Genomic DNA, 15,567 nt, shown 5'->3' on the forward strand with positions numbered 1-15,567 from the left:
TTTATTAATTTATAATTTAATGCATCTTTGTATTCAAATTGTTTGAAAGTAATATATGTACAATTTATTATCTTAAACAATAACCTAATAAATAATGATTGGTTCATCTTATGATCATTATTTTTATTGTACATTTAAAGAAAGTCAATTAAAATTGATTTAAGCAGAAAAAATCAAAGCATAGTTTACTTTCTTTTTATTCTACATCTGCAATCTCGCATTCGCAGTGTTTCTATATTGTCTATGGTTCTTTTTCACGACTGTTTTGGATAGTTTACCTACCTTGCATATTTCGCCGATTTTTCAGAATAGGAGTGAAAAATGTGTATGATTTGAAGATTATTGTGTACTTTTAAGTACAATGATGTGTTCTGAATATAGTTAAGTTTAGTGTTTTGAGTATATCAACGTAAAACGCTAGATCAGCCATTTACATGAAAGGTAAGTACAAAAAATTGGTACTTCGATATTTTTTGTTTTGGTGTAAGGCTATAGTCACAGCCTAACATCAAAGATAACAGAGTTGGTAAACTTTAATACAGACATTATAATTGGTATTGTTTATGTTACAAGAAATTTGTGAGAAATTATGCACGTATTGTGGTATATAATATTATTCTTATGTATAACATTGCCGCTATTTTGTGGTATATTTGTATGTAGTTAGTGTTACAACCCGACCAAGTGCAAGAGGCTCTGAGCGACTTGCGTTCCAATCTATGCAACATACATCTCCAATGTTAAATTATCTGCGATATTTTGTGCTAGCAAGGCTGTTTCACCACGTTTTAGATGCTTCTAAAATGAATTGTGGGTTAAAATCAATAGCCTTGGGTAGTATTATATGCAGATTAAGCTTATAAGGAATATCTTGATGAGAAGTTTTGAAGTGTGAACAGTGATATCGGCTGAAAGAAAGGTTGTCAATGCGTTTTAAAAATCCATTTTTTTAGTCTGTGGTTTTATTTCTATTTTTAAGAATATCGATAGCGCGAATACTTTCTACAAAAAAATATTTATGTTAGTATTGGGTACATCAATAATTCATTTTTACGTCCTATTACTCCCTTTTCAACGTCCAATTGAGTTATATGTGGTGAATTAATTACAAACAAAGTTATTGTGAAATGGCGGATGCTGTTCCCGTTCGTGATGTCTTGTGCGAAGCAATGGAATATTTGTCGAAACTTGGATCCAATTTAAGAGTCCGTTCAGAAAATCTAAAAGAGAAAAGATTAAGGAAAGAAAAACTTAAGAATGTACATGCAGTGCAAAAAGCCGCAAGTAAAGTCTTATTGATTTGTGAATTGTCAAAAAAGTCTATTGAGAATGTCGAGACCGGTGTCAAGAAAATATTGACTCAAATTGATGCATCGCAAGCTCAAATAGATTGTGGCGGGAAAAATATTGAAAAAACAATACCTTCAAAAAGTTGCGTTACTTATGAACATTTTGAATACGAATCTCATAAATTAAAAATACGCGATAAAGTTAATGTTCAACATTTCACATCAGTTAAAGTAGTGGCTAAACCTATGCCCACATTATTGCAAGACAAGTATCCGGTATTTCATGACTGTAAATTGTATCGCATAAGAAGAAAATACCAAAATAACAGTAAAGAACTAGACTTACATGATTCAAATAATATTAATATTACCGATACTTCTAAAGAACTAGAAAATGACTCGAGTAAATTAGATTTACTCAGGCCAAGTTCACCAGAGGAAAATAAGACCTTAGATAGCAGTATTAAATTAAAAAATAATGAAATAAAAGAAGGTTCTGAAGAAAATATGGACACAATTTCGAATAACTCAAATATAGAAGCTTCAAGTAAATTTAGAAACTCTAATAAAAGTTGCTGTGACGATGAAATAAAACATAAAAATGATAGACGTAAAAAATACAAAAATATTAAAATTTTAGACAGCTCAGACAGTGATAAAGATTCAATGAAGGAACAAAAAAATTCTTCAGGCACTGATTTAAGTAAGACTGACAATGTCTCTAATGAAAGTAATTATGATGAATCTGGAAACAATTTAAGAGCACAAAGTGACTTAATTCCTAGTCTCAATGACAAGGAGAATGATAAAGGTAATGTTCCAATGGATACTGAAGACTCCACAAAGGGATCAGATTTAGGCAAAAGTAAATTAAATGATGATCTGTCAGATAAAACTAAGGAGCAAGATAAATCAATCACAGAATTAAGTGGTCCTGACATTATAATGCAGGATATCATTGAATCCTCGATTATGCTACGTTATGCCGATGATTCTGATAAAGACTACAAAAAAACTAATCAATCAATATGTGCTGAAGAAACAAGACAAAAGGATAATTCTGATGATAACATTAGTGTTCCTACTCCTGTAGATACAGCAAATATAGATGAACATTCCAATCAAAGTAATGAAGAAGGTAACAGTAGAACATCTTTTACTGTTACCAAACCTACTCTAGAGAGTGAAAATAGTCAGGGTTCACTTTCAGATTCAAAACCTTTCATAAAATGTGTTAATATAAATAAATTATTAAGAGAAGATAAAATACCAAAGATAAACGAATCACTAATTGAAATAATTGATAGTGATAGTGATAAAGAGAAAAAATCAGACATCAAGAGGAAAAGACAGAGTGAAAAAGATAAATTTGACAAAAATAAGCCAAGATCTATAAAAAAAGTCAACAGAGAATCTGTTGGTTCTAGAAAGGATATAAATAAAAAAGATGATGAGGAATACTGGAAACAAAAAAGGAAAGAAGTTGAAGCATTTCAAACTAAAAGCTTTGTTGTTAATGTTACAAAGTTACCTAAGTTAACATCTGATTATTTAATTTTTAATGAGTTAAAAAGAATAACTCAAAATGGATTAGTTGTGTGCGAAATTCCAATGGAAGGAGAAAATGATAAACAGTCTAGCCTTAATCCTAATCAAGCAAAAGAAACAGCTAATCTCAGAGCTTCAACTGATATAAATGTCATTAAAAATACCCTATTGCATGAATCTGATTCAGATCATGATAAAAGATTAAAGAATACCCTCCTTAATGATTCAGACTCTGACAAGAGTACCAAAGATGATAAACAGACAACCAGTAATACAGACTCCCAAAAAGCAAAAATGGCAACAAGGAAACAACATAGAAGTAAAACATCGCAATTAACAAGTGATTTAAGCTACAAGAAGGAGGACAGTGATGATATCAAATCCTCACTACTTCATGACTCAACAGATGATTCAACCCCAACCAAGAAAAGGAAAATACAAAGCAACGATGCATCTTCACCACCATCTAAAAGAAAACATATTATGGAAAGTATGTATGCAAAAAAAATGTTACTAACATATTCATCAAGTTCCGATACTGAAGATGAGAATTTACGTAATGTATTAAAAGAGATAAGAGATACATTGCTCAAAGGAAACTCTAGCGATGAAGAGAAGACTAATGAAAAGGATACACCATTGAAGAATTCTTCAGTGCGTGTGCAGTGTGACCTTGAGCAGGAGAAGTCACAGGATACTTCAGAAATTGATTCATCTGCAAAAGATACAAATAGCCAAATTGATGAATATTCTGAAGAAAAGTCTAATACATGTTCTGAAAAGGTTAGGAGTGAGTGAAATTATTATACTAGCTTAATTTAAATATGTATTCCAAAGTACATTACTTGTACTAAATTAGCTTATGCTATAATAAGTTTTCTTTAAGCATATTTTGCAATAGAAAAGTGTAAATGTAAAATTATTAATTATGGCAATGTATTTTTAACATTGTGCTTTAATTTGTTTGTATTTAAGGCTTATTTCTTAATAGTCATATAATTTTTGTAAATAGATGTCTTGTGCAATGATTCTGATATTAAAATATATTCCAAAGTTTGGTCTTTCATTTTATATTGGCAAATTTAACAGATGAAAAATTAAAATAGGGTAATATCGCTTAGGTTAATAGTTTTTGCTCAGACTCAAAAAGACGTTACAATTATTACAGATGGGCCGCTCTAAAGGTAATTCAAGTGATAGCAGCAGCCAAAATTCAGATACTCAAGAATCAATTGAAAAAGACATTGATGGGTAAATATTTTGTAATTGGGAAGAGGGAATAAAGGGAATTGTGTGTGTACAAAATTGAATACAATGCATTGCATGTTAAAAGGGAGGTTATATTAAGGGAACAGCTAATAGAATTGAGCATTGATTTCCATAATCCCTTGTTTGTGACCCCGATTTTGCATGGTTTGCTATATATATTGGGAAGCAGTATTTTTTCATTGCAACCAAATTGATAAAACTAAAAATATTCTAAATATTCATGACATTTTATAGGATTACCAAGAACCATAATGAATAATATTTTATGTCATTTACACTCTATCTTGTAAAATTTTCGAGCTTATGTGTTCTTTTCTATATAACAATTGGGTATACTAAAAAAATAAAGTCCATAATTATAAACGTTAATATTTAAAATAATCTCTTTAGTTCGAAAACATAATCTGAACTATATTTTCGTCATTGCGTTCAGTATATTGAGGTTTCGCCATTAAAGTGATTTTTTGGAATTAGAAATTTAGTGATCGATATTTTAACTAATCCTGTATAGACCTTGAGGATCTAAGAAAGTCATTATATGATAATTAAGTGAAACAAATAATAATTTTACTCTCCAGTCGGCAAACAAAAATACTTAGAACAGTAATTACATCCTCAAAGGACATTACACGTTAGATCGTGTTCTTGTCGGCACAGTGACGATGTAAGAAATTCTTCATTTTTCTGGCAAAGCAAAGCAAAGGGTCTATGGGTGATGATGAACATGTATTTGTTTATATAGTTATGCAGCGTGGATTTCATGTTTTTGTTTTCACGCCGTGGTAGCTTAACATTTTATATAAACCTGTACATTTTAACGTGCTTGAAAAAGTCGTAGTCGTAGTAGTTGAATTAAGGATTATTTTCATTTTACCTCCAATTGACCAATTGGCTCGATTGCATTACGTAAATTTTTCTTGATCGAATAGATCAAGAAAAATTGTAATGAGAAATTTTATATGTTTCATACTAAAATTTTTAACCATTCTTCATATTCAATTTAATTAATAACAATTTAAATTCATGATTAATAAGTTTAATATAAATCAATTGTGTTCAATAGGTATATATTATATAACTTTGTTGGAATAGAATAGAATTTGTCGAGTGTTTTATCGTGAAATCATCCTTTGGATTTTATCGCCGCTTGGAAATATTTGCTAAAGTGAGCGAATTTATCAAAATTATTCACAAGTTTACTTTTTGCAATTAATATTTAACTTTATAGATTTACAGATATATAAAAAAAAATCTTAATTATACTGGTAATTTAAAGGTGTTGTATTATTGGTGATAGGGCTTTGTGCAGTTCATCTGGGTAGGTACCGCCACTATTAATCGGTTTTTATTTCGCCGAACTATAATTGTCGGCTTAAACCCAGCTACTGTGATTACAGTCACAGCTCACATGGGACGTGACATTTTGATTCCATGGTTCTCGGCACATTCATATTTCCACTACCCTTTATATAGTTCCGCCCTATGAGTGTTTGTCTTGTTGCTTAAAAGTTGATTAAAAAATCAAATAATCAACAATGATTACTAAGATAATACTAAGATTGCAAATTAATAGTGTAAAATATATAGTACACTATGGTTATACGGTTTTTATGGTATGGTATATACTATGTGTGTGGTTGATTCCCTAATACCTATATATTTAATATAGGATATATTCCAGGTAGATCCTATACGATGCTGTTATTTTAATATAACATGTGCTGTTATTACTTGATAAGATCGGTTATTCTATAATAAATGCCGTTACTATAAAATTAATGCTCTTACAAATAGAATATGCCATTTAAAATTGTATCTGAGTTTATGAATCTCTAGATGTAAAGGAGAACATCCTGAGGAAACCGTCAGGCAGCATGTGTGAATGTCGATGTTATGGATATGTCTTTTCGGATCTAGATACGGATACGGATATATGAATAATATTTTACCGGTTTCAGATTCGGTTATTGATACGAAATTATTTCGGATTATCCGATTTTTTCGGATAGTTTCGGTTACGGATATTACATTATTTAGAAAATGGAAAAGAAAGACTTTAAATATATTAATTTGACTTTGTATGTTGTTATTAAGAATGAGGTATAATCACAAAAAAAACTAGTAGCTTTTATATACAACTAGTTTCTCTCTTTAAGTATAACATTGCAAAAACAAAATTTTAATAAATATTTTTGTTTTCGGATACGGTTACGGATACATATTTATTAGTTGCGGTTACGGAGCTCTATAACATCCCCGATATTCAGCTATATGTGTAACCATAAACCTGCATTGGTTGTGGAATAAATTCCTAGCCAATCTCAAGAAATAGGCAAAGGCCCAGCTGTGGGATATTTACTGGCCCCTTTTTCATGTATTCGTGGGTTACGTTCGGAACTCGTGTAGATATAGAGAAATGTAATGTTAAAATTAATTAATTTAATAGTTTTATTTTTGTTTCTAGACTTACAAATTTAAAATCGTTAAACAAGAAGCACCGGCGGCGGCGCTCATCTTCTACCGACCGCACTGAGAGTTCTAACTCGAAGACGAAGGAAAACATGCCTAAAGTACCGCGTTTTAGCGAAGAGGGATTCCTAAAAGCAGAGACTAGTTCGGACGCAGCTTCTTTGGCGGATAGCGATGTTGGCGAAGGTAAAGAAATGTTAACTAAGACTTTATTTATTGTTTTCAAAAATGGAAGGCTTCAATTCTCCACAGAATGTTTGTACATGCGTTTGTACATTTAATTAACATATGTGCTTGTAATTTGCATTTATCCATAATTTCATAACATTAAAATTTGCATTGTTTTGTCACAGAGGTAGAAATAGCAGCAGTACCGCTCTCTAGTCTGAACGGCGACGGCCTCGACCACCTCGCTAAGGATGACTTATTAGACGAGAGCGACTCTTCCAGCTCACAGCAAAAGAGTTCCCAGGTAACTTATTTAATGCTGAATATATTTCAATGAAAAAATTAAAGCAAATTTTCTTAGTAAAATGTAACTAGCTTGATATAGAATATTACGAAAATATTTTTTGTTTTAGGATAATAAAAAAGAAAACGAATCGGAGGATGAAGAGTAAGTTATGTTTTATTATTTTCGTAATATATATTTATGTTAAACTTTTGCCGTATCGTGATATTATTTTTGTATATTGGAACTACAATTATAAAGAAATACGTTTTAGGCACACGTTTGCTTAAACTTTTAAAGTGTGAGTTATTAAATAATAACATTTTAAAACAAGTTTTTTCTAATTGGTCTAATTTTATAGAATTAATTTCCAATATTTGTATTATCATAGATGAACATGGACTTATTTTAAGCAATATGAACTTATTAGGAATATTAACAAAGAGACCAAAGATTTAACGAAACCATCATAAATCTACAATAACGAGCGCTCCAAAACAATGTGTTGATCGTTTGCTACTGTATTAAATAATATTCGTTCGCGCAGTGTGAAACTAAAGCGTCGCAAAGCGAACGCGATATCGTCGGACTCCGAGGCGGGCGCGTCGCGCAGGAAGGAGCGCGACGCGCGCCTCAGCGACTTCGACGACTCGGACGACGACACCTCGGAGACCGCCAAGAAGCCCAAGCGGAAGAAGAGAGGCTCCGACAGCGACGCCTCGGCGGGCTCCTCCGTCGACGGCAGGTGCGTTCCGAACCACTATTAATGTCCTTATTTTACTATAAAAACACGTAATTCTCGTTCTGACACCAAACCGTTGATCTGAAACAGTTAAATTTCATATTTTTCCCAAAATCACCCTAAAAGGAGGTCTGTTACCTCCTTTTAGGGTGATTTTACAGGAATTTTACAGGAAAAGCATTAGTTGACAACCAAAAATATTGTGTTTAGCCACTCATTTACAAAATATAAAACTGATTAAGTTTATAAATTAGTTTTTACTAATTATACAAACAAATAACCAGTGGTTTAAAATACTTTACATTGCACTTTAATTCATCGAGTTATAAATCTGAATCGTACAAACTAAACTGAATGCTTTTTAAACAGTAAAAAGAAGCGACGACGGATAAAAAATATAGATGACAGCGAAGGGTCGGGATCGGAAAGTGAAACTGAGGGCAGAAATAAGCATGGCAGGAAGAACATCCGAAAGGTATGCTTAAAATTTATATTTAATTAAAATATTACAAAAAAACTAATAATAACATTGAATTTATTAATTGTTTTGTAGTTTTGGTTAAAACGCTTTAATGATTTATATTGGATACTAGCGACCTGCCCTGCCTTCGCACGGGTGCAATTTGTTAATAAATAAAGTGATATAATATTCATGTAATTTATACCCTATAGAACCCAGGAATAATAGAGCTTTCTATCATTGAAAACATTTTTAAAATTGGAATATTATACCCGGGGATTGCTTCCTGTATACAAGCAAATTAAATTGGTATAATATTACAATACGTAAAAATAGTTATCGTCGGCGGTTTTGCTCGCGTTTTAGGGGTTGGTCGGCAGGTATAAGCAGAAAAAGTTGCCTATGTCCTTGGAATACAAAACTTGCATCGTACAAAATATCATCAAATTCGGTTATTTGGCCGTGAAAGAGCATCAGGCAGACATACATAGTTACTTATAATATTAGTGTGTATATGAAACATTAAAAAAGTGTTTTGTATTTGAGTACACATTATTTCACTAGCTACCTGTTTGTTTATACATTTCCTAATATTTATCTAAGAAACTAATGTGATTGTGTCTAAAATATTTAATAATATATTTTAGAGCAAGTATTTATAAAAAAATAATAATATTGCTTTTAATGATTGAAGGTTATGAGTAAAAATCAACTGGAAGAGGCAACTAAAAAGGCGGCTCGCGAAGAAAAGGAAAGGATTGCTCGAATAGCTGAAAGACAAAAATTGGTAAGTCTCACTTTGATATTTTAAAAACACTATTTAATTTGAAAGAAGTTCGATATGGTAACATTAATGTAGCGGTTAACTTTGAAGGAACAACTAAATAACTAATTAAACTAACAAATCTTAATATTATATTACAATAGTTAATTATTAATAAGTAAACATTGTTAAACGAAACTTGTTTAAAAATTGTCATTTATTAATTAAATAAATTAATATAAAAAGAGGAGAATGACACATAAATGTCTTGAAAGTTTACTGAACTGTACCACGGATGTGCAAAAAAATGTTCGTTAAAAAAACATGACGAATCTTGACTGCAGACGATATAAGTGCGCAATATGTCAGCTGTGTACTAAGTGACAATTATGCACAGATGCTTAAAACAGTGATTATACAAGAAGACAATTTTATGCCTCTTTAAACTTAGTCACATATAAATGAAACAAAAACAGTGAAACAAAGTAAAAGAAACATCGATTCAATTTAACTTTTGATAGTTAGATAAGCGTTTCACTTTTAATCTCGTGTAACATTATTTTTCTTTGATCAGAATAAACACAAATATGAAATTTTATTTAACTTTTATTCATTAATTAATAGTATCAACAAAACCCTGCAAGTGTCTGAGTGTTTATGCGAGTAGTTAATACCATGACATTAAGGGCGATTTATTAATAAAGTTTAAATCAATGTTGAATTTTACACTAGATATTAATTTTACTAAATGTCTATAATTTCAGTACAATAACTTGGAATTCGATGAATCTGGCAAACCAGATGAAGTGGTACTAGATAAAGTAGTCCTAGATTTTGATCCAGAGACCAAGGAGCCTTTGATAGAGGTTGACAAAGGATTGGTTAAGAAATTAAAACCACATCAGGTATGTTTTTTTTTTTTAAAGCTGATCCTCTGAAATTATTTCTACTAGATTATTTTAAAAAAAACCTTTGATGTATAATTTAAAAGTACCATTTGTGTAATTTGACATAAACTCGAATTTGTTCGAGTTTATGTCAAAGAATAATAATTATTTTACAAGGCATATTATTTAATAGAAAATTGGGAAACATCATATAAGATATGAGCTTTACAAAATTTTACCTCATTTACATCATTATTTAATGTATAATTTTTAAAAAACAGTTACTGTTAATTGTTGTGTTACGTGTTTTTTTGGTAGAATATTTACTCCACACAGGTTCCATGTTTCTTTTAAAATGTAAATAAAATAGGTTTCGATTGCATTTGAAACAATGTAAGTGAAGCCATTGATCATATCACACAGTAAATGTAAAGATGAATAACGCGACACGGCATTGTAAGGATTTTTGCTCATATTGTTAATATTGTTTCCAGGCGAATGGCATAAAATTCATGTGGAATGCGTGCTTTGAGAGTGTGAAGCGAATCAAGAAAGATAAGGGATCTGGCTGTATATTGGCGCACTGCATGGGTCTCGGGAAGACATTACAGGTAAATGACATTTTAATTTTTTTTTAATGCTACCACTTACATATATCTGTTTATTTAATTTAATATACGTTTTTTTCTTATTATAAGTCTAAAATAAATATAATAGACAATTTTTCGTAGAGAAATTTAATATATGTTTAATACTTGTATTACCTCCCCAATCATGCATTAAGTATATGGAAGACTATTGCTAATTACATATGTCAGAATCGAGTATACGAGTTTCACATCACTTTGTGGCCTATATACCGTTAAGCTGTTACGGCTAATCTTCTAATACTAAAACATTCGTTTAAAAAAAAAAATTTCTTCAGGTGGTATCGCTAACACACACCCTGCTGACTCACAGCTCGCTGACGGGTGTAAACCGCGTGTTGGTGGTGTGTCCGCTGTCTACTGTACTTAATTGGGTTAACGAATTCCGCATCTGGCTCAAGCATGCCGTGACAGATTATGAAGTGGATGTTTATGAGCTCTCTAGGTAAGAACCAAACACTTTAACCGGAGAAGACAGTCACAATATAAGTATTGAGTGGTGTAATCTCTGGAAATTGAAAGTGTTCACACTCCCTTGTTTTAAAAAGCACGTAAATCTTCTAGTCGTAGTAGTTCCGAATTTGACCCGACCCAACGGGTATTAAGAGTGATATGTGTTTGCTAGTGTTGACTAGTCTCTCTTGAGAATGGCTGCCGAAAGACAAGATTGTATAAGATACTAGTCATGTACATGTAGTAAGTGTGAATAGCTCGTTTCGTATAATAAATATCAAAATAAAAGAAAATTCCTTTTATATAATTAATAGGTCGAGCATATGGGTCAAATGATGGTAAGTGGTCACCATCACCCATAGACATTGGACATCAAACAGAAACAAAATAAGAGAGCTAATGTATAAAATAAAAAAAATACTTAGCAGCAGCTTGGAGACGGAATAATGTGTCTCGGAGAGCCCCTATAGTGTCGGATCGTGGGCGCAGGTACAAGCAGAACTCGGAGCGCGCGTGGCAGCTGCAGCAGTGGGTGGGCGGCGGCGGCGTATGCGTGCTGGGCTACGAGATGTTCCGCAACCTGTCCGCCGACAACGTCAAGAAGTTCAAGAAGAAGATGCTACGCAGCTTCCAGGAGGCCCTCGTCGACCCCGGTCAGATGCGCTTTCCGCTGTTTACATTTTATTTTTATGACGAAGTTAACTTTGACCTACTACTACTACTATTTATATTATTTAGCTGTCGTTTTATATTTGGCACACGAATGAATTGTATGAACGTAAGTGATATCTCTCTTTGAATCATCTGTGAACTTTGAAACAAACGCCAAATCCGTATCCCTTAATACATTAGCAGATTTTTTACACAAAACAATCATTGACTCGCAAAAGTAGCAATGCTATACTTAGGAAAATTGATTAATCCAAAATAGGCCCATAGGGATGTAGTGATAATGTGAGCTGATATTGCAGGTCCCGACCTGGTGGTGTGCGACGAGGGCCACTTGCTGAAAAACGAGAAGACGAGCCTCTCGCAGGCCATGAACCGCGTGAAGACGTTGCGACGCATCGTGCTAACGGGCACGCCACTGCAGAACAACCTTAAGGAGTGTGAGTACTCCTTAGATGCGCGCGAATTCATTTTAATTCACTTTATTTCTACATTAAACTAATTATATGAGTAAAAAATAACCCAATGAAAAAAATATTAACATTTGTTTATTAACTTTGGTTATGTAGATACTGGATATGGACAAATATGCAAAAAATTCCATCTCGCATAAGTAATTTGAGCAAGTATGTATTATGATTATTCAGTAATTTACTTTTAGATTACTGCATGGTGCAGTTCGTCAAGCCGAACCTACTAGGAAAGTACAATGAGTACTTGAATCGATTCGTAAACCCCATCACCAACGGCCAATATACTGACTCCACAGAGCATGATATCAGGATTATGAAGAGACGGTCCCATGTGTTGCATAAAATGCTCGATGGTGCTGTGCAGGTAAAAATACTTATGTTTATATATTTCTACTAAACATAATATAAAATATTTTTGCATATTTTTCGTACAGATTTGCTATTCCAATCGAAGAATGAGTAATGATAAACAAACCTTAGATTTAAATACTCCATACCATTTGCTTATAGCTCTGCTGTGTTATACACTACAGACAGTATTTGAATAATATATATTTATACATAATACAACACGATTCCACTTCGTAACCTATAACCACTTTCATTTTACTTCCAATGTTTCAATAACAAGTTCCTGAGATTCATAACGCAATTTTTACGCTAATCCATTATTAATGTAGACTATTCAAATTTAACCAATTAAATCGCGTCAATTCGAGGTGAAATGTTGTTTATTTTACTTTACTTGTCTTATGGTTGGAATAGACTTCAGTGCTATTAGTTTTATACATAGCTACTCATATTATTTTATATATTTGTGCAAAAGGGCTATTTATTTACTTATTAATCCAATATTATATGTTTGATAATTGTGTAAAAATTGTCAGAGGAGAGACTACGGGGTGCTGGCGCCCTTTTTGCCTCCGAAGCACGAGTACGTTCTCTTCATCACCCTAACTGAAGTGCAAATTAAATTATATCAACACTATTTGGATAACTATTCAAGAAGGTTTGTACACTTTTATTTATTTTAAAGAAATTAAATAAGAGCCACAAAAAGAAAAACAGAATTATTATATTCAATCACAATAAATTAAAGAGTTTTTGCTTTTAAGTATTTTATGTTTTTGTTCATATTATAATTGAGCTCAATATTATAAAAACGACTATCACTAAAAGATAAATGCATGTTATTGTCAATGGAAAATTTGAAATGAAAGAATTAATCTTTATACTTCATGGAGCATAATGGTAGTATCATACTGTTGCCAGTACCCATTCAACTATAATTATTATTCAAATTTTTCAGACCATTACCAGGAAAATCATCAGGATTCCTGTTTCCAGACTTTCAGTCCCTACAGAGGATATGGACACATCCGCTTGTGCTTAAATATAATTCAGAGAGATATGAAATTATGCAGCAAAAGAAGGTATGAATACATTAACTATGTTTTATTTTTCTGTCAATAATGTTTTATAAATTGTTAATTTTTTTTTTTTTTTTATCATTTTAGAGAGAGAGGGAAGAAGAAGATTCCGAGGGATCTTTGGCAGATTTTATAGACGATGACTCAACACCTGACGTTAGTGGAGTTTTTTTTTTAAATGCTTCATAAAGCTTATATATTTTATCATCAATTATTTCCGTTTATATGGCACTCACATTAAAAAGGAGTCAGTTTTACATTAAAAAGACTGCATACTATTGCTAGTGGTTTGATTACCCAATACCAAAATGGGTGATTGATACTCTTATTTATGTACTCAATTGGATATGATTAACATTTTTTGATTCAGCTCTTACTAAACTTACGACTTAACTTCGGATGGCTCTATTATACTGTAACGAAATCATATTCATTTATAAATAAAATATTATCTAATCATTAGATTATCTAATGATAATCTTTTATTTATAGTAGTGACTAGGTTTTTAATTATCGTCTTTATTTTCCAGGAATCCTCATCAGAAGAATCTTCAGATAGTTTATCGGATATGAGCGACGACAGTAGAAAAAAGAATAAAAAGAAGAAATCTGCCAAAAAGAGTAAAGGAAAGGACAGTAAAATAACAACGCGGCGAGGCACGAGAGCAAATCCAAGTACTGCCATTACATAATTAATACGAATGTATAATATGTAAACAAATTATGATTTGAAAGAATATCGAGATTTACAAAAAAAGTATTCTATTATCTGTTATATATTCACAGATAAAATATTAAAGTAAGGGGCATAATAATAGCTTGGTATTATATTAAATGATTTCTGAGGAATTATTATTAAGATTATTCCTTGAAATTAAGCAGTATATAACGTATCCGATAATTCATCGCTCGCCATTTAATTATATTTTACATTTCTCATTTATTCCTTGCTTAGGGCTAAATAAGTAACTACGCAAACGACTCAACAATATTATTTTTCTAAACACTAATGTTTATTGCTATAAGGCCTTAATGTTTATTTTTACAAACCCGGAATGTATAAATATCGACTATTTTACAATGACATTTATTAAAATAACGTAGTTCGCATGTTTATTACAAATCCAATTGCTCGTTGAGACATGTGCCGTTGCCGGATTGCAGTAGAGCTGGACGACGAGGAGGCGGGCGCGGAGGAGGAGCCGCAGGCGCGCGCCGAGAACCCCACCGAGTGGTGGATGGCGCTCGTCAGCGACGACGAGCTGGACGACCTGCGCCACTCGCACAAGCTCGTGCTGCTGTTCGACATCCTGCGCCAGTGCGAGGCCATCGGCGACAAGCTGTTAGTTGTATAGTCTCTCCACAATACTAGTGACACTAACGATGGACTTTATGATGTAACTTGCATTTTTCGCAAGAAATTCTGCAGAGAGCAGCAGGTGGAACCTCCTTAAAACACAATCGAAAAGAGATTGATTCATAAACAACAATTATGATGGTATCTGTTGTACACGTAAATTACATTACATTTTGTCACGCATTAACCGCAGCTCTATAGATACAGCGACTAGGTATCAAACCTAGTCCGGTTTGGGCTAGTAATAGTAATTTGCTTCTTCAGTCAACATACTATTCTTGAGAAAATGACAATGTTTACTCTACCGTGACCAAAAAGCACTTAAATCAGTTTTCGCTATACCACTTATTTCATTCTGATTTTATTACCATTCTGTTGGACTTTAAGAGTGTATATAAGTACACACACATCTACACTATAATAGCTCACGTGCATTTAATAGTTGTCATTAAGTGGTAGACGTAACCAAAACCAGTTTTCATGATTTATATAATTTACAAAAACATAATGTTTTTTTTTATTTGTTGCAGATTGGTGTTCTCACAATCACTGTATTCATTAGACCTTATAGAACATTTCTTGGGTAAGGTAGACGAAGCTACACAGGAAGCACGCGTTGATGAGAAATTAAATGGACATGTTGGTGAGTAGCCATACAAT

The 15,567-nt window shown here is 32.3% G+C and overlaps 1 protein-coding gene across 7 annotated transcripts in view; it reads left to right on the forward strand.

The window, feature by feature from the left end:
* Positions 1-243: 243 nt before the first annotated feature.
* Positions 244-15,567, forward strand: part of LOC113399044 (transcriptional regulator ATRX homolog) — a 28,733-nt gene continuing 13,409 nt past the window's right edge. For 2 of the 7 annotated variants that reach the window (XM_026638049.2, XM_026638050.2), the window contains exons 1-20: positions 783-3,620; positions 4,006-4,088; positions 6,571-6,761; positions 6,929-7,047; positions 7,157-7,191; positions 7,574-7,771; positions 8,138-8,243; positions 8,923-9,015; positions 9,756-9,896; positions 10,373-10,489; positions 10,804-10,970; positions 11,468-11,631; positions 11,950-12,087; positions 12,309-12,484; positions 13,008-13,129; positions 13,430-13,553; positions 13,638-13,706; positions 14,081-14,225; positions 14,715-14,892; positions 15,438-15,550. In XM_026638049.2, the coding sequence (XP_026493834.2) occupies positions 1,128-3,620; positions 4,006-4,088; positions 6,571-6,761; positions 6,929-7,047; positions 7,157-7,191; positions 7,574-7,771; positions 8,138-8,243; positions 8,923-9,015; positions 9,756-9,896; positions 10,373-10,489; positions 10,804-10,970; positions 11,468-11,631; positions 11,950-12,087; positions 12,309-12,484; positions 13,008-13,129; positions 13,430-13,553; positions 13,638-13,706; positions 14,081-14,225; positions 14,715-14,892; positions 15,438-15,550 (4,972 nt within the window). In that variant the 5' untranslated portion in view covers positions 783-1,127. Of the gene's footprint in view, positions 442-781; positions 3,621-4,005; positions 4,089-6,570; positions 6,762-6,928; positions 7,048-7,156; positions 7,192-7,573; positions 7,772-8,137; positions 8,244-8,922; positions 9,016-9,755; positions 9,897-10,372; positions 10,490-10,803; positions 10,971-11,467; positions 11,632-11,949; positions 12,088-12,308; positions 12,485-13,007; positions 13,130-13,429; positions 13,554-13,637; positions 13,707-14,080; positions 14,226-14,714; positions 14,893-15,437; positions 15,551-15,567 lie in introns of those variants that run through there. The other 5 variants (XM_026638051.2, XM_026638052.2, XM_026638054.2 and 2 more) reach the window with 4 other exon arrangements.

This window comes from Vanessa tameamea, chromosome 15 (assembly GCF_037043105.1).
Source record: "Vanessa tameamea isolate UH-Manoa-2023 chromosome 15, ilVanTame1 primary haplotype, whole genome shotgun sequence".
Lineage (NCBI taxonomy): Eukaryota > Metazoa > Arthropoda > Insecta > Lepidoptera > Nymphalidae > Vanessa > Vanessa tameamea.